At 40.2% G+C, this 18,442-nt stretch overlaps 1 protein-coding gene and 1 pseudogene across 2 annotated transcripts in view; one reads left to right on the forward strand and one right to left on the reverse strand.

Moving 5' to 3' along the window:
* Positions 1-14,906: 14,906 nt before the first annotated feature.
* On the reverse strand, positions 14,907-16,698 carry LOC117031191 (cofilin-2-like; annotated as a pseudogene).
* A 1,092-nt stretch (positions 16,699-17,790) lies between these two features.
* The window catches only part of TMEM135 (transmembrane protein 135), a 213,373-nt gene continuing 212,721 nt past the window's right edge, over positions 17,791-18,442 (forward strand). The window contains exon 1 of one of the 2 annotated variants that reach the window (XM_033120387.1): positions 17,791-18,151. In XM_033120387.1, the coding sequence (XP_032976278.1) occupies positions 18,011-18,151 (141 nt within the window). In that variant the 5' untranslated portion in view covers positions 17,791-18,010. The remainder of the gene's footprint in view (positions 18,152-18,442) is intronic. The other variant, XM_033120386.1, reaches the window with a different exon arrangement.

An 18,442-nucleotide genomic window follows, 5' to 3' on the forward strand; every position in this document is an offset into this window, starting at 1 on the left:
CCAATGTTTAGCGATGGAAACTACTGGATTAAACAATGTGATGGATCCTTATTAATCAACTTGGGTTTTCCTTCCTCACACGAACTTCTTGTTCATGTGAGGGAGTACTTGGGAAAATATGGGAGTATTTGGAAAAATATAGACTTCCTAGGTCCAGCCTGAAGCCCACTGGATCAGAATCTCCAGAAATAAAGCCTGGATATTTTTAGTCATGATGAATAGCTCTTAGGATCTGAGAAGCTTGGGAAACATTAAAATTCATCATGAAGGTCATTGAATCTTTTCTCTAAGGCATACAAGATGTGGCAGTTTAATATCAAAACAGTGAATGATATTTGCGCACTACGGAAGTCTTAATGACCAGAGCAAGGTTTCTAAATCCTATTTCCAAGGAAGGACCTTGGGTCAACAGAAAATTGCTGCCTGGAGAGTAGTGGCCCTGGAGACCACCAAGGTAGTCACTTTAGCTGAGGGCATGAAAAGAAGGGTCTGTTGTCTGAGAGAGGAATGAAAATAGCTGCTGTATTTTTACGGTGGAAAGGGAAAGTGCGCTGGCCTCTCTGGTGGGTTCCCTGGGACTGGAATGGCAGTGGTTCTGCAGTCTATGAAAAACGAATACCTGAGCTGGTCTGAGTGAAGTATCATAGGATTTCTGGTGGGACTTGGAGGAGAATGGGTGTGTGTGATGGAAAGGACTGAGCACTACATGCCGCCCACGGGGAGGTCCAGTGAGGGTCATTCTCTGTTGGTCACAGCACTGAGAGAACGGAGTCTGTCATGAAGTCACCCTCCACTAACGTACCATGCTGACCTGTACATTGAACTGGGGCAGCAGTCGCATTCCACAGTGCCTGGCCAACAGGGAGGGACCAACTTTCAACAGCAACACCTTGTGGCATCAGGGACTAGAATGGACACTGGAGACTGGGCTTATCTTAGCTTGAAGTAGAAATCAAATGGTCTTCCTAAGTGGAAAGGGTACACCCTTCAGGATTCTCAGAAGATCCAGAAGAAGGGAAAGGAGCCCTCGGAAAGTGATCCAAGACTCCATGCTCATCTAACTGAGCGGCTCAAGTCATGTTTCCTTTAATTAGGAAAATGGGATATGTGATCATGATTCTGCCTTGAGAGTTGAAGAGCGGTTTATAGCAGACCCATTTCAGTGGATCTGCTTCGATTTCTCCTGTACTGCTCGGCTGGGATCTCTCCTGTACATGCTGGGGTCTTGTACATGATTACTAATGAATGGATAAACAGAATGTGATCAATAGGATTTCCACAAATCTGGTTGGGAACCCATACAAGGCCTGCTTTTGTATTCTGCACACCTATGTTAAACAGGTTTCTAAGACATAAAGACTACATCCTGTAGTGCATTCCAGATGCACATACCCAGTCTCGTAGACCTCACCAGACTATGATTAAAAATGAGGTCAGGTTTACCTTATGTCCAAATTACTGTGGCTCAAACTTTCATCTTACCTGATGACACGAAGTCTCACCTTTTATGAGGCTCCTCTCCACAAGTAGTAGGTCTTTGCTCTTCCCACCTGTTCATGCCGTCCAATAGCCCTGCCACCTCTGGTTCCAGACTGCCCATCACAGCTCCCCTACTGGCACCTCCCACCTCCTGCTACCGTACAATTGAAGCCACCGCAGCTGGCCTCAAGAGGATTTTCTTCCCTTCTAAATGTCCCTAAAGGTAGACACAGACCCTTCCTTTACTTTCCCTCATCATGACAGGCTGTAACAGTTGACAAAATTGTACAACATTGGTAAGGATAAGAGAAAGAAATACAAAACGGACAAACTTAAAAGTGGCTATTCTGGAATTCTGAATGCTCTCCGAGTCCACAAGCCACAGCACAGGCTGTCTTCGGGACATGGAGGTGCCTTCCTGCCTGGTTCCCAGGCTCGGGCTGTCTGGCAGAGTCTGCTGATCATCTCATTCGGGGGTGACCTCCAGTGCGTTTGCCCTACCGAAAATCCAGGCCCCAAGCTCCAGAAGCCCCAGGAGAACACATTTCTCCCTGTAGTCTCTCTCTCATCTCAGGCCTGCCGTCCCTATCCTCACTTCCTGTCCACTTCCTCTGGGGAAACTCCAGCCACCACCGCCACTCATGGGGTGAGGTCCGTTCCTATGGCCTCTGAGAGAGCATCATATAAAAGCAAAATAGCCAATGAACTACATTCCCAAGTCTGTGTTTGAGTATTACCACGTGTGAGACAGTAACAGGTCAGCTGTCATGGACTAAGCCTAGTCCAGTCCTGTTTTTTTAGGGCATTTGTGGGGACAGAGCCCCAAAAAGCAGTTTCCAGGCTCTCGGCCTCACATAGAAAGGTGCTGGCTCAGGTAGTAAATGGCCATCGACTGTGATCAAATGGCCATCAGCTGTGGCTAGTTGGCTGTCAGCTGTAACCAGTGAGCCATTAGCCATGAATATAACTGCCGTGGCTACGCTAGCAGAAAAAAGGGGAGCTAGCAAGAAGATGGTGGCTGAGCCTGCAAGCGGCACAGTGAGGGTTGAGAATTGTGTTGCTCCTGGTTCCTGTGTCTCCAACCCAGCCGCCAGTGAGAGTATAGTGGTATGACTCCCCTACCTATGGCTCCGTGGGTGTTCCTTTTTGGCCTTACCATGTCCTGTGTTCTTATGTGGTGAGTGGGACCAGAGACCCCACCTGACACCCCGCACGACAGCATTTTATCCACATGAAGTAAAAAACCAGAACTGTAGCTTACCTGTAGTCCTACAGTCTTCACTCCCAATCTCCTGTGTGAAGCTATTTAAACAAGAAGCATAAGCATCTCTACTAAAATACACAATACTGTATAGGCTGGGGGCATCAACACCCACACCTTAAAGGAAATATTTCTCCAACGGTATCATGCACTACAGAGATGGAGCTCCGCCCACAATAAAGGCAAATTTTAATATTAATAGGCAGGAAAGTTCATATCTTTGCAGTCACAACTGTCAAGCTTCCATTCCAGAAAAGGGTCTGGTTCAATATTCATGTATCTAACCTCTAACATTTTGATCATTTCCTCCAAACCAAGGATAAATCTGCCTCAAAATGAATGAAAGATTCTACCTCTGGAAGAAAACTACTTGAAGATCTCGAATGACAATATTCAAGCTACTCTCCCTATCCCAGACTTCAAAAATCTCAGGCCGTTTTTGCCAGGGCTCCGGTTACAAGTACTATGCACCTGTCGATCCCCAGAGGTCTCTGCTTTTCCCAAGGGTCTCACTCCTGAAGGGGAGTCCAGCTCTGAGCTGAGGGTAAGGGAAACTGCTTCCTCCTTTCAGGGGACACAGCCCTTTCCCTGCCACACAAATATGGAACTAATTTTGACTTCTTTTTCTTAAACTTTAGATACCTGGCTTGTCAACATTCATTCAAAAAGAATTTTATAAAGTTAAAGAATTAGAGTTAGCCAAATAGTGAAATTGAGATTCTTTAGGGATTCAATTTCTATAGTCACAGGTCAGAATTAAATGAATTTGGAGGTGTGGGTTTTAATGGGTTTAGGTTGTGGAGACTGTCAACTCAGATAAATTGAAGCAAAAGGTAGATTTTTCTGAATACATTTCTGAATAGACTTTAAGATTTTATAATTAACAACAGCTGGCAAATGCTCACGTCTATTTCCATTTATATTGGCCACTAGCCCAAACAATAAAAATGGGTTTTTACAAATCATAAACTTAAAAATCATCAATGAGGAATGCCATTTTTAATTTAAAAAAATCCCACGTGGGTATACAGTATGCACAAAGAAATCACAGAGAACTTTCCATTCTTTTCTCCCGACTTCAGTTCCAGTCATTCAAGTATTCATTGCCTACCACGTGCCAGGCACTGTACAAGGTCTTGATGTTGCTATCAAGATGAAAAACCAAACCTTACCTCCTGGTTGGGGGATAGAGGTGAATGGGGTGGCAGGAAACACTGTTAACTAAAATCTGAAACTTAAAAGCCTATTCTCGGTTGAAGACGGAGGTGTGAACCATGTGTTGTGGAGGCAGAGAGAAGAGCAACTAACTCTACCCAGGCTTCACAGAGAAGGTGCATTTGAGTCATAGCTTGAAAGGTGAGTAGAAAAAGTCACCGAAAGAAGAGACGAGGAGTTCAGTGTTTGATGCCTATCCTTCTTACTAGGCTGACTGTAATTTCCATGCAGATAGGAACTGGCTCTTGCTCAATGTTGGATTCCCAGCACCCAGCTCAGCACTTGACACAATTTGAATTAATTGCTGGCCAACTGATTGAACAGATTCTTAGGCAAAGAGAACTGCATGTACAATAGCAAATAAATATGTAATACAATGATTTTTCTAGACCATGATTTATAACACCAGCACCATTAGCTCCTGGAAAGGAAAGAGGTATGTCCTATGTTAGCTCAAAAGAGTAAGCACTAGAGAAGGAGCCAGGAGACCTGAGTTCTAGTCCCAGCCCTGTTATTAACTAGCTACATGACTTTGAATCATTAATTAGACTGTACCACCCTCAGTTTTCTCAGTTGTAAAATAGCCTTGTAAGGGCTTAGTCTTACAAATTATATATTGTAAAAAAATAAAAAAGAAAAGAAAAAAAGGAAGAAAGAAAAAATTAATAGAAGGGAAAGAGTGTAGTACTGCATCTTTTCCTTTGTTATCAAAATGCATTAAGCATTAAGGTTATAGAGATTTTTACATCAATCTAATGCAGGCATCTTTAAAATGTTTTGTACCATGGATCTCTTGGCAGCTTAGGAAGACTATGGATTCCTTCTGTCTTAGTCTAATTGGGCTACTATAATAAAACACCACAGACTGCATGGCTTACAAACAACATAAATTTATTTCTCACAGTTCTGGAGGCTGTTCAAGGTCAAGGTGCCAGTGTGGCTGCATTCTGGTGGGGGCGCTCTTCCTGGTTCATAGCCAGTGCCTTCTTTCTGTGTCCTCACATAACAGAAGGACACACTAAGCTCTCTGGGGCCTCCGTTATAAGGCCACCTCCTAAGACTATCACAGTGAGTATTGGGATGTCTATAGATGAATTTTGGGGGACACAAACATTCAGACCATAGCATCTTCTCAGAATAATACCTTTAAATAAAATTAAAATACATAAGATTACAAAAAATCAATTATATTGAAATGCAATTTTTAAAAATATTAAAATTTTGTGATATACTAACATATTACCAAATTAAGTAACAAGACTTGACAGCCAGTTGACTATCATTTTTGAGATATCTGCTGTAATATAATATGAAATATAATATGAAAATTGTAATACAGTATGAAATTTGTTGTAATATAATATGTTGTGATATAATATGTTGTAGTATAATATGAAATATAATATGCTGTAATATAATATGAAAATATCATATTTGTAATATAATATGAAAACATCAGTAATTTCTATCGGTGATAATGTCACAGATGCTGCCAATACTACTACGGTTTCTTACTTACAGTCAAATGGTAAAAAAATGTGATATTTCAGTCAAAGGTTAGTAAAAATAAAAATGTAATTGTTTTTCATCCAAGTTCATGAACTCCCCTGAATTCTATCCACAGACCCCGAGTAAAAAACTGTTCTAGTGGAATTTCCAGGAGACTTCCCAAGATCAGAGGAGATGCAATTCTTTAATTTTTTAGAACTGAAATGATGTGATACTTTAGATGAAAAGAGTACACTAAATTCTAGCAGAATAATACCACAAATGAAATAAAGAAGCATGACTAGAAACATACTGTGAAACATCAGCAATAAAAAGAAAGTTCTAAAAACTACCAGAGTAGAAAGACAAATAACCTGAAAAATCAAATTAACATTGGATATCTAATTAGCAAAATTCTATGCAAGTAAACAATAAAGAAATGTTTTTAAAATACTGAGGTGAAATTAACTTTGAATAGACAGTTTCATTCATATCCAAATTATCATTAGTTTGAGGAAGACTGAGGGTAAAACTGCTATTGTTCCACCTGTAAAGATTTAAAACAATTAGCACTCATGACCTAAAATAAATTCTAGTAAAAAAAAATAATAATTCAGAAGAAAGTGGTGAAATTCAAATGTAATGTATACTAACTGGGAAAAATTAAATAATATAGTAGTATATAAAATAAAAAGTGAAAGAGCTCTGTCCTGATTCCTTTATTTGTTGTGTATTCTCTGATACCTTTTTCAATGCCTATGTAAACATGTACACAAATACATATATACAAAATAGCTTTTATTCTTTAAACAATGAGCTCTCTCAATATAAAATAGTTTGTGGGTTTTTCCCCCATTCAATGGAATATCATGAACATCTTTCAACATTAGTACATGCAAATATCTACATTACTCTTTTTACCACCGACATTCCACAATATGGATGTATCATAATTTATTTATTTAACATGTCCCTAACATGGACATTTAGATTATTTTGAAAAGTTCTGCTCTTATAAATAACACTTGGAGAAATTTTTTGTCAGTATTTCTATAGAATAGTGGCCTGGAATTAGAATTGTTGGGTCAAAAGGTATGCATATTTAAAATGTTCATAGATCTTACTGAAATGATTTCTAACAATATTTTTAATTTATAGGCAGACTACAAGTATATGAGATGCAGTATTTTAAGAGAGAAAATTTTCAAACATGAGAACAGACACAAAATGGAGAGAATTTGGTGGTGAATTTTCATTTAAAAAGAGCCAGAAAATAAGCTTTACTTTGAATGCATATGACAGATGGCTTTGTCCTTCAGACCATATGGAAAATACTTTTCCAAAATCGATCACAAACTAATCCAAAAAGACTCAGTAAGGAAGAAACTCTTCAACTATTCAGTTAGGCCTTATTCTATTAAGAACAGATCATCAAATACCTCCTTGCAGATAATTTTATTTTTCATAAGATAATCTTAATGAGGAAAACTTCTGCCTTTGAACTTGATTCTAGCCATGATGGAGCACCGATTTGTACAGTGAAAGTGATGAAATCCTTGATAAAAAGTATCTGCGTCATCTTAGAATTTGTAATAGTTGTAATATGTTAAGAATGAAATTGCTGGGCAGGTTTAGACAAGTACTTAAGACTTTGAACAAACAGATATTGAAAAGTTTAGAGAGAGAAAAAAATATAAATGGCCCATTACTTGAATCTTCAAATTAGGGTACAACTATAGAATGCTAACTATAAAAGTTTAACTATAAAGGTATACTTTAAATTGTATTTTCCTAATTCAGCAAATACTTGAGTGTGCCTGTGTAATAGATCCTGGGTTAGGCACTAACGACATTGCATTTGTTTTGGAGGAAATTGCAGTTTTGAAGAACTTCATGCATTTGATTTCTATTGTTTCTCTAAGCAAGTTACATTAAGCAAAAACGTATCCTCAGTTTGCAAATGGGTAATGTCAGTTGCAGAGAGGCAAACAATAGTGTTTATTTTAAAAGAGTCTACTGACAACCTACTAGAGCACCATCTGACTCACAGGGAAACACAAGAGATGGTCCGTGCCTTCAAAGCACTCGCAGTTGTTCTAAGTACCAGAATTTCAAAAAGTATCTATTGTTAAAAAGCATAGCAGAACCTTCACAAAGAAAAATAAAATGCTGGTACCTCATGACATACATAGATTTTTAAAGGGCTTGTGAAAAGTTAGAAAAAGAGGCACCTCATCAAGCAAGGACACACAAAAGTAGCAACACGAACTTTGTGGATGTAGCTACATCCGGGAATGAACAATTGTTTGAGTCTCATTATATCAACAAATAGGACACTGTAGCTCTGTTTGGCATCAGATAAGGGAAGGAGTTGGCCTTATGCTTGGGAGTAAGTAATGTCATCGAAATGGATGATAAGCAGAATGCAAAGTGATTAACTTCTTTTGGGCTTTTATGTTTGCGGTCAAAAATAATTATCATTTATTAGAAAGAATAAAATTAAGGATAATTGAAGCCCAAGGTAGGAGAGAAGGCAATAAGAATTTAGTCATTTTTTCCATGAATTCAAGTGTCCAGACTCAAGTAAATGATTTAAATTACATATCATGGAACTATAATAACTTGTAGATATTACGGAATTGTGGAGCTTATGGATATTTTTGTGTGCTCATGGATAGTTTAAGAGGATCAAAAGCTTGAGCTTAGGCTAATATTGTATTATATATATTATTGTATATAATAATACACACACACACACACACACACACACACTCACATACTGGGGGTCCCAAAAATAATGTATACAAGTGGACACTTTGGTCAACGTTGTTCAAGCAGTAGTTCACTGTAATCAGAAGTGTCTGGACAGTGATTTAAGCACTTTGAACATCTCTTGTAATTGCAGAAGCCAAACGTGACTTGTATTCACCTTTTGTTATTGGTATATATTGAGTATTACAATTTTAATACACTTTTCCTTTCTTAAAATGTGTATACATTTTTTTGGCACCCTGTGTGTATAAAATAGTCACGTATATACTTTTTTTGGCACCCCTGGTGTATATATATATATACATATATATACATATATATATATATATATATATATGTATATATATAAAGGTGTAGAAGTCATTTCTAGAAACTATAGACTAGGGTGATAAACCGGAAATTCTGTCTGGGAGTCAGTTATTTGTTCCTTCAAAATATTGCAGTTTCTCACTAGTGTTCTAGGTGCTGAGGGAAAATATAAAGATGACAAATAGGGCATATTCTACTTCCAAGGAACTGAGACTTAATAGGGAGTTAAAGAAGTAAAGAAAAAAACAAGCAAATAAATAAGAAATAAGTTCCAAATATTTTTGTCTTGTTTTCTTCTTTAAAGCGAAGACACAGTGCTTTAAAATTTCTCTCTCACCAAGTCTTGCATTTATTTATTCATTCAATATTTTACGCAAAGTATTCTGTGTGCAAGGTACTGTGCTATGTGGTGTAGAAAATAACATAGAAGAATCAGAAGGAGAGTTTGCCTTCAAGGAGCTTACAATGAGAAGGAGTTTTATTAAAAATTTAAGTGTGACTGTCTTAGTCTGTTTGGGCTGCTACAACAAAAATACCATAGACTGGGTGGCTTAAACAACAAACATATATTTCTTGCAGTTCTGGAGTCTGGGAAGTCCAAGATGAAGGCACCAGGTGATTCCATGTCTGGGGAGACCCTGCTTCCTAGTTCATAGCCCATACCTTTTGGCTGTGTTCTCACAAGGTGGGAGGGTCTAGAGAGCTCTTTCAAGTCTCTTTTACAAAGGCACTGACCTCTTTCATGAGGGCTCCACAGTGTCGTAATGGTCTCCCAGAGGCCCCACTCCCTAATGCCACCACATTGGGAGTTGGAATTTCAACCTAAGAATTTTGGGGGGACACAAACATTCAGTCCATTGAAGTAAGTGTTGTTGATCAGCTTGCATGGGTTCATTTAAAACAAGCGGTACCGTTGCATGCTTATTCATTTAAAAAGGAAAGGTCATGCAGTCCACAAGGTGACCAACTGAGAAGATTGGTTGGTTGTCTCATAGGTAGCCTGACCCTGGGGTTACTATTTTTGGCAGAGACAGTGGTAGACCTTAACAAATCTCATTTCATTCTCCTTTTCTGGTTCCACAGGAAGACTATATTTCCCATCCTCCCTTGAAGTTAGGTGGGGGACATACAACTTTGGTTCTGGACATAGGATGTAAGCAGAAGTAATGTAAACCATTTCAAGTCCTGGCCCTTAAAAATAAGAGGAATTAATCAGTATCTACTAAACGTATGCCTACCCCATGACCTAGCGTTTCTGCTCTTAGGTATATGCCCAAGAGAAACAAATCATATGACTACAAAAAGACAAGTAAAAGAATGGTCAGAGCAGGTTTAATCATAATAGCCCAAAGCTTACAACCCAAATGTCCTGGAATGGAAAAATCGTGCTGTATTTATACAATAGACTACTACAGAGTGATACAAATTAATACAACAGAATACTACAGAGAGATAAAAATGAATGAACTAACATGCATGAACTCTTAAGTGAGGAAAGTCAGACACCAAAGAATATGAATATATGCTTCTATTAATGTATATCTGAGAAAAAGGCAAAATGAAGCTGTCGTGATAGGAGTCAGAATAGCAGTTATCTCTGTTCACAGGTGTATGAATTGTGAAGGGGCACAAAGGAGCCTTCTGATGTGATGGAAAACCTGTTTTTCTGGATAGTTGCCTGAGGAGTTAAGGCAAATGTAAAAATTCATCAAGCTGTACACTTAAATTTTTGTACATTACTATATACAACAACTAAAACTTATGCACAAAAAAATCAAATTAAAAGAAAAAAGTGACTATTGAAGGCCCAATAAAGATGGAAGAACCTTTACCTTGAATCACTACTTGAAGGAAATTTGCCCTGAAGAGCTGCCCAACCTGCTTTGGACTTTGTGTGAGCATAAAATAAACCTTTCTTATTTCAAGCCCCTGAGATTTAGGGGTGGGGGGTATGTGGTATCTCAGCATAGCCAAATTTTCTTGGTTAATACCCACAAACTGCCAAGGTCAGAAACCTGGTTTTGTCAGCACACCAAGGGAAGTTCTGTCTCTCATAGGCTAAGTGACACAAAGCAAGCTTATAAATAAGTGTACGAATCAAAATTCCAATTTATTAAATGACAGGGAGGGAAAAAAGCCCTCTCATACAAACTAGGATATCTGTATTACTATGATCACGCCTTTTCTCTCACTCAAGACAGGCCTACATGAGAAGTAAAACTATAATAAACGTTTGTCTGGTGTACCTGTTCTCAGAAAAGGAGCATTAGTTAGATGAATCAAATGTTTAATGGCTAATATTTGGTGATGGAAGGAGAACTGACTCTGGGTGGTGAACACACAATGTGAGATATAGATGATGTATTACAGAATTGTACACCTGAAATCTATGTAACTTTACTAACAATTGTCACCCCAATAAACTTTAATTACAAAAGAAAATGTTTAATGGCATCCCTCCAACAGAGCTTGTGAATCCATGTCATAGTAAAGATAGTTTTGTCGGTGCCTCCAGATTACCCAGGGTCCCTTCGCTGCAGTTTCCACTCTCCTAAGTATATGCCTGACTTAGCTCAGTGGCTCTCTCCCTCCTTTTTTTTTTTTTTTTTTTTTTTCCAGTTTCCATTTTTATCACCTTTTTTTTAAAGGCATGTTATTGTATTCAGTCTAACTTTTTAGGCAGATGTGACTGGCCTTTGAAGAATGCCTTTGATATATTTACTCCTATTTATTATATGCGAATTTTGTATATTTCCGTTCAAAGAACCATCATAAATCTTATACTTTCAAATCCTGTGGTGGGAGCAGTATGAGTTTGAAGTGAGTGAGGATGGTGTCATGAGCCATAGTCTCCAACGATAACATCATCAAACTAATAATACAGACACTGGCAAGTCTAAGGACAGCACACCTGAATATTTGGTAAGTTTATTTGAGAGCATCCTGTGGAATTCTTGAAGTCTTGAAGGACAGTGAGAAAATTCTTATCAGAAGCTGGGAAAAAAGGGATCCTTGTTTTGTAGAGGAGGAACGTTTGGCAACACTGTTGCCTGCTGTAGTGTGGGAAATAGAAAATATCTCTAACAAACTGGTGCATTTTGTTAAGGAAATGTCCAGGCAGAATGTTGAAAGCATCAATTGATTAAGAACACAAACAAACAAACAAAAACTATGTGTGATAAGACATAGAAAGAGATGAGACAAAAAGAACTATTTAATTTTTAAGGAGAATTTAGAGGAAATATAAAGAACTTAGGATCTTTGGGTTCAAAAATAAAGCTGTTGTTTATTCCCAGCCTCTTCAGATGGTAAAAAATTCTGAAAGTAAAGCATTGCTTTAAGACCCAGGTGAAATCCAGGATACAGTTATAAGATGCTTCTCTAAGATTGTAGAAATATTTAAGACTGTTCTCACTAGTCCCTCTCAGCTTCATAAGTGGGCTTCTAAATATTTTAAGCGCATTTTCCAACAGGTCCCTGACTCTCAGCTCGAGATGGAAAGTGTCTGCCTGGAAGAGATTTGTGGGTATGGCTTTTTATAAATGGGCTGGTTATAATTTGATATGTAAGATTCCCCCTAAATTTTAAAGAGAACTATGTTGGCAGAAGCACTACCTGCTTGTACTAAAAGAACACAACAGCTTTCAATGTTTATATGGCAAAAATTCATATTTACATCTTAAAAACAGAATATAGTATTTAAAATAATGTGAAGAAAACGAGTCATGTTGCAACCAAAATTGGTAGAAAATCAGAATCATATGTAGTTATTAGGTTGGTGCAAAAGTAATGGCGATTTTTGCAATTATTTTTAACCTTTTAAATCGCAATTACGTCTGTACCAAACTAATATTTTTAAAAGCTTGTCTCGTATCAACTAAGGCAATGTGTATCTGAATGTTCCTGGCCGGGAATGAAGAGGTACCACAGTGTCATACTTAGTTTGAACCATGCTTTGTCATTGTGCTTATGCCTGATTTGCATTTCTACAATGACTGCATGTAAAGCCGAACAATTTAGTGTTGTTAAATCCTCTGCATGAGATCTTAAGAGCTCTTCCATTCTTTTCCATTGACGTCTTCAAAGCCAGAATCTTGCAAGAGCAACAATTTTCAGCTTGGCACTCTTCAAAGCCTTTGAATTCGGCTACAAATTGCCAGATTAGTTTCCTTCATTCACTGTGTATCTTCATTGAAGAAACTCTTTGTTGCACCTTGTTGATGAACCCTAAAGCCTTTTTTATGGAAAAGCGACAATAAAGGCCCTAGAGAGTATCCAGTCAAGATGCTGGTCATAGGCAGCTTAAAAGAATAAATGGCCCTGCAGATACAGGGTGTAACATTACCCTTAAACTTGATGGAAGCATGAGGAGAACCCTTTCTTTTAAACAACAGCCTGACATATAACGGAATTTACAAATGTAAACTACTGGTTTACTGCAAACTGCTCCATTTTGCAATTTTTAATTTTTTCACTGCTAAAGCACAATTCATCCTCCCTGAGAATTTACCAATGCCTTCCTTCCTGTTCTGAAGTGTCTACAGCAGCACCAGGAAAGATAGAGAATACCCTGTCCATTCCTTTGAATCTGACTTTGCCTGAAATTTCCCCTTTGCTATCCAACTCATAAGTACTGTCATCTTTGGTACCTGTGGCAACAATAAGTGTGTTGTTCCCTTCTCAAATATCTTGAAGCTTCAAGTTTCCTTTTAATTAAAAGAAATTGCCTGCCTTTAATTGTAATTTTAGAATTTCCTCAGTTGTTGGTAAGTATTTGCTGTGCCACATGAAACGTAATGTTTATCATTATGATGCAAACTAAATGAGCTATTATATTCAAAAGCAACTGATAGCAACTGAATTAAGTGTTTGGTGATTAAGATGCTATTCTTGAGTATTGTACATCCTAACATAACAGTTTGTTACTTATATGTGGCATTTTACTTTATTTTAAATACATGATAGGAATTTGGGGATTGACGTCTAACACATTCACATTCTTTCATTTAAAAATTGGCTCCCATTTAGCATCTTGCAGAACATCGGATTTTCAGGGATGGATTATTGAAATTAAGTAGGACAAGCCTACATTGCTACTTTTGTAATTTCTGTGGGCAAGTTTATATTGGTTCTGATTCTCTCATATTTTTTATATTTATTATACAATTTATAAAAATTGTAATTATCTGTTTCTATCCTACCATTGTATATTGGGTGTGTTAATGGGTGTGGGGGGGGGGTCGCTAACTTGAACATGAGACCTGTAATTGGTCCTGAGGAAGATGCTGGAATTTTAGCAGGATGGGGTAACTGCATGGGATTTTAGGTTGTCCCCCTAGGGAAGGGGAGGGTATGTGTATCTATGAGAAGAAAGATGCACCCAGATATTTGGGTAGCCAGAGACATAGAACTCTGGCAGACACTACTGGTTGCCCCCAGTATCTGTTCTTTTTATTTTGCTCAGTAATAAAACCCCAAAAGTTAGCTGGGCATTCGTGCAACCAAGAAAAAAAGATTACATTTCCCAGCCTCTTTGGCAACTAAGTGTGGCCATGTGACTAAGCTTGGGCCAATGGGATGTAAGGAGAGGTAGTCTGCATAGATCTGGAAAGTTTTCTTAAAAAGAGGAAATATGTTCTCGCTGCCTCTTTTGCTGGTCTTTCTGGCATGTGGAAGTCACGGCTCAGAGTGAAGCAGCCATCTTATAAGTCAGGGTGGAAAGCACAAGTGACAGTTGGCAGAGCAACTTGTCAGAAGGAGTCTGGGATCCCTGATGGTTATGGAGCCAGTATCTTTGCCTACCTGAGAGAGAGAGATCTCAGGTAAGATTTCTTACCTGAGAAAGAGAAAAACTTTTATCTCTTTACCACTGTTATTTTGGGCTTTTCATCTAATGAGTACACCTCTTTTATTTCCTTCAAACAAGTATCTTATGCTATCTTATTTAGTTTATACTACCTTATATTATTATTACACCTATCCTATATTATCTTGTTTAGTTTTCTTGTTTATTTTCTGTCTCCGCTCTCTAGGATGCTAGTTTCAGGAGATTCAATTATAATGGCTTACCCTTTGTGGTATTCTAAGTAATTCACATGGACAATCACATTCATTTAGTGCTTGCTGCAAGGGAGGCATATAAAGAGTTGTTTCAGCTAAAATATGACAGGAAGTCATTCCTTTGTTCTACATAAAAGTAATAGTATTAAACAGTCTAATGGAAATCACTGAAAAGCTGCTTAAAGGAATATTTCCTTCATTCATTGTTTTGGAAGGGTCCATCAGGAAGGGGGAAAAACAAAAGAAAACCTAATACTATTCCAATCGACTGAGCTGAAGAAGTGGAAGCTCCTTAACACCCAGATGGCATTTGACTATCATTTTATAAGGGTGTTCCTTCAAGTTAGACTACTACATGGCCTCCCCATTTCTCTCCAAGTGACAAGCCTCCTTAATATCATCCAATCCATCTAATTGCCACTCATGTTTCATAACTGTAATTTTTTTAAAATTTATTTTTTTAAAGTAGTGAAAAAGTAGTTTTTTAGAATAAAAAGTACACTTCAGATAAATAGAAGTGGGCCCAGGCAGAAAGCAGTGGCACAAGGGCCATTATTAAAAGGGACAGTACACCCCAAAGACTTTGGAGCAGGCCCCAAGGAAAGGCAAGGCAAAAGGGGGGCAAAGGCCCAAAGGCCCAAAGGTGGCATTATTCGGAGAAAAAGTACTCTCCAAAGGGTTTGGAGCAGGCCCTGAGCAAAAGCAAGGCTCAAAAAGGCGAAGGCCCAAAGGAGCTTGGGGGTTTTATCTGGGATGGGCTGTTGCTCTCCAGGTGTGGGACCACTTGATTGACAACTATGATTGACCCCATCTCTTCAGACTGTGCTTGCTAACTACAAGCTGACTGGTCCTTCCCTGTACCTGGGCAGTTAATCTTGGCAGGCTCTGCAGCTTGAATGGCTTTGTTACAAGCTAAATGGCCCACCTCCACCACCCCTACACCTGAGCTGATTACTCTGGCTGGTCGTGCAGCTGGAATAAAGTCATTTCCTCTGGCTTTGTTATGCTCTCGGCCTTAATTCCTTCCACCGTGGCCATGTCCCTGACTGCCTATGATTTTTCTCTCTCAATCCCCCCTGTGATGGTGTAACCCTAACTGCCGTTAGGGAAAGGGATGAAGCTCTCTGGCTGCTTCCGGCTGAGGAGGAGCAAAGTGTTGCTAAGCAGTGGGCTGGCCGGTCAGAGCGTGGTCTAAGGGCCCGCAGCAGATGGGTAGGTCTTGTATGTCCATATGCGGCTCCATATGCGGCTCCATGTTGAGCACCATTTGTAGTTTTATGGCTCCTAAGTGAGAAGAGATAAGCCAAGTAACTACCTGTAATTGGCATCTTTAGAGCAGCATAAATCATCATGCTTTATTATTATTATTATTATTATTATTATTGGGGAATATTGAGGAACAGTGTGTTTTCCCAGGATGTCAAGTCGTTGTTTTTTTCAATCTAGTTGTGGGGGGCGCAGCTCAGCTCTAAGTCAAGTCATTGTTTTCAATCTAGTTGTGGAGGGTGCAGCTCACTGTCCCATGTGGGAATCCAAACCGGCAACCTTGTTGTTGAGAGCTCCAGCTCTAACCAACTGAGCCATCCGGCCGCCTCACCATGCTTTTTAAAGGTGTACTTGCAGGAGCCCAGAATAAAATACTAGATCTTCTTTCTTAGACTCTTTTGTTTTGTATGGTGCATCACACAAAGCAAACTGACAGGGCTTCAGAGGCAGTGACTTCACAAAAGATGTGTAGAGGTCCTCTAAAGTGTCACCCACCAAGATCTGTTTTGCTTCCTTTACAATTATTTGTCTTTTATCATTGCTTAAACAGAAGAGAACTGCTTTCTTTCTTTGATCTCCTTTTGTGTAGATTTCCTTACTTTCATACCGTGTTTCCCCGAGAATAAGACCTAGCCGGACAATCAGCTCTAATGCATCTTTTGGAGCAAATATTAATATAAGACCTGGTCTTATTTTACTATAAATAAGACCAGGTCTTACATAATATAAGATACAATATAATATTATATAATACCGGGTCTTATATTCATTTTTGCTTATTTTCAGGGAAAGAGAGTATCATTAAAAATTTTGGTGACTTCATCACTCACTGTAACTCCAGAAGCCATAGTATAGTGCTTGTGGCTGCAGTGACAGCTAAGGCTCCAGTCTGTGGCATTGAGGGGTGGGCAGAAACTGTGTCGCTCCTGTTCACATCTGAATCTATACAGCTTAGAACTATGCCTGGAAAATAGTATGGGTTCAGTAAATATTTGTAGAATGATATTAGGTTTGTGCAAAAGTAATTGCGGTTTAAAAGGTTAAAAATTGCAAAACCTTTTACAATTTGCAAAGTAAATTGCAATTACTTTTACACCAACCTAATAAATGGACTACACTAGAATGGAGTTACTCTAAAGGTCGTAAGCTCCTGCTTTAAGAAACTGTAGAATTTAGAATTCCAAGGAACCTGGAGGGTTATTATAGGTGAGGAGACTGACATTTAGAGTGGTTGGTTATATGATTCATACGCCACACAGTCCCTTGTCATGTCAATTGTTGGCCAACCTCTCTCTAGTCGGGTATGAGTTCCTCGGCCACTGCTGCCTCTGCTGTGTGTGTTACTGTTTGGCTGATGAGCACTCGCCGTGGATGTTACAGATAGCTGCTCAGGGTCCCAGGGCTTGTACAGGATGACCTACTACCCTTTCCCCACACAGAGAGCGTATGAACACAGCTAACAGAATTCTCAAGCCTTCTTAGGCACCGCAGAGCTTAGAAAGTGCAGCAATTGGGAACAGTGTGGTCGTAATCATCAGGCAGTTTTAGCTATTTATTACCTGGCACTCTAGGGAAGGGCAGCTGGCAGTTCTGAGGATAGTTGTCCAGGCTCTCCTCTGGCAACCATCTTCCTCCACCAGCTCCCAACAAAGCCATTTAATCCCTTTCTTCCACTGCCCTCCGTTCTACTTGGGCGGCTTTGGAGAGGACAGACTGGAGGACAAAGTGACCCGAGGCCCCTACCATTGCCCATCCATTCCAGCGCGGGCGCTCCAGCGCGGGGCGGGGCGTGCGGAGTGGGGAGGCAGGCGCGTCCTGAGCTGCGCGCTTACACCTTCCGCCCGGATCGGCTCCGCGGGCGGCGCCGGGCTCGCAGGGGCGGGTGCGCGCCCCCGCCGGAGGGAGCGCGCATGCTCCGCCTCTCCCCGCCTCCTGGTGCGCGCCCCGCCCCCTCGGGCTGGGATACGCCGAGCGCTCAACATCCGAGGACTTCGGCCCAGAGTAACCCCGCTCGCTTGACCTTTAGCCTCCATTCCTCCGCCTCCCAGGGCCGGCCGGGCGAGCCCCAGGCGGTTGGACGCTTGCTCCCGTCCCTCCTTCCCACCGCCCTCCCAAGCTTCGGCTCACCCCCCTCGCGTCCCCTCCGCGCGATTCCTCGTCATGGCGGCTCTCAGCAAGTCCATCCCTCATAACTGCTACGAGATCGGCCACACTTGGCACCCTTCCTGCGGGGTCTCCTTCGTGCAGATCACCGGGGGCGCCCTGGAGGAGTCCCTGAAGATCTATGCCCCTCTGTACTTGGTGAGACCCGTAAGGCGCGAGTTTGGTGTGGAGGATGGGTCGGGGTGCCGTCCGGCTCCCGAGAGGCCTGGGGGACTCGCCCAGGGTCTGTTTCTCTTTTGGAAGGGTCAGAGTGTGTTTTTGGGACGAGGGAGGGTGGGATGGGGGAGGTCTCCAGGGGCGGATATCCCAAATCCTACTTGGGAAGGGAGGAGGGGGAGGGGAATTAGAGGTTGAGCTGTCATCTCAATGCTTGTTGTTGGGAAAGAGGATGGGCTTCCAACTCTGGAATTAAGTTTAGGACACTTAAAA

Source organism: Rhinolophus ferrumequinum, chromosome 11 (genome assembly GCF_004115265.2).
Source record: "Rhinolophus ferrumequinum isolate MPI-CBG mRhiFer1 chromosome 11, mRhiFer1_v1.p, whole genome shotgun sequence".
Lineage (NCBI taxonomy): Eukaryota > Metazoa > Chordata > Mammalia > Chiroptera > Rhinolophidae > Rhinolophus > Rhinolophus ferrumequinum.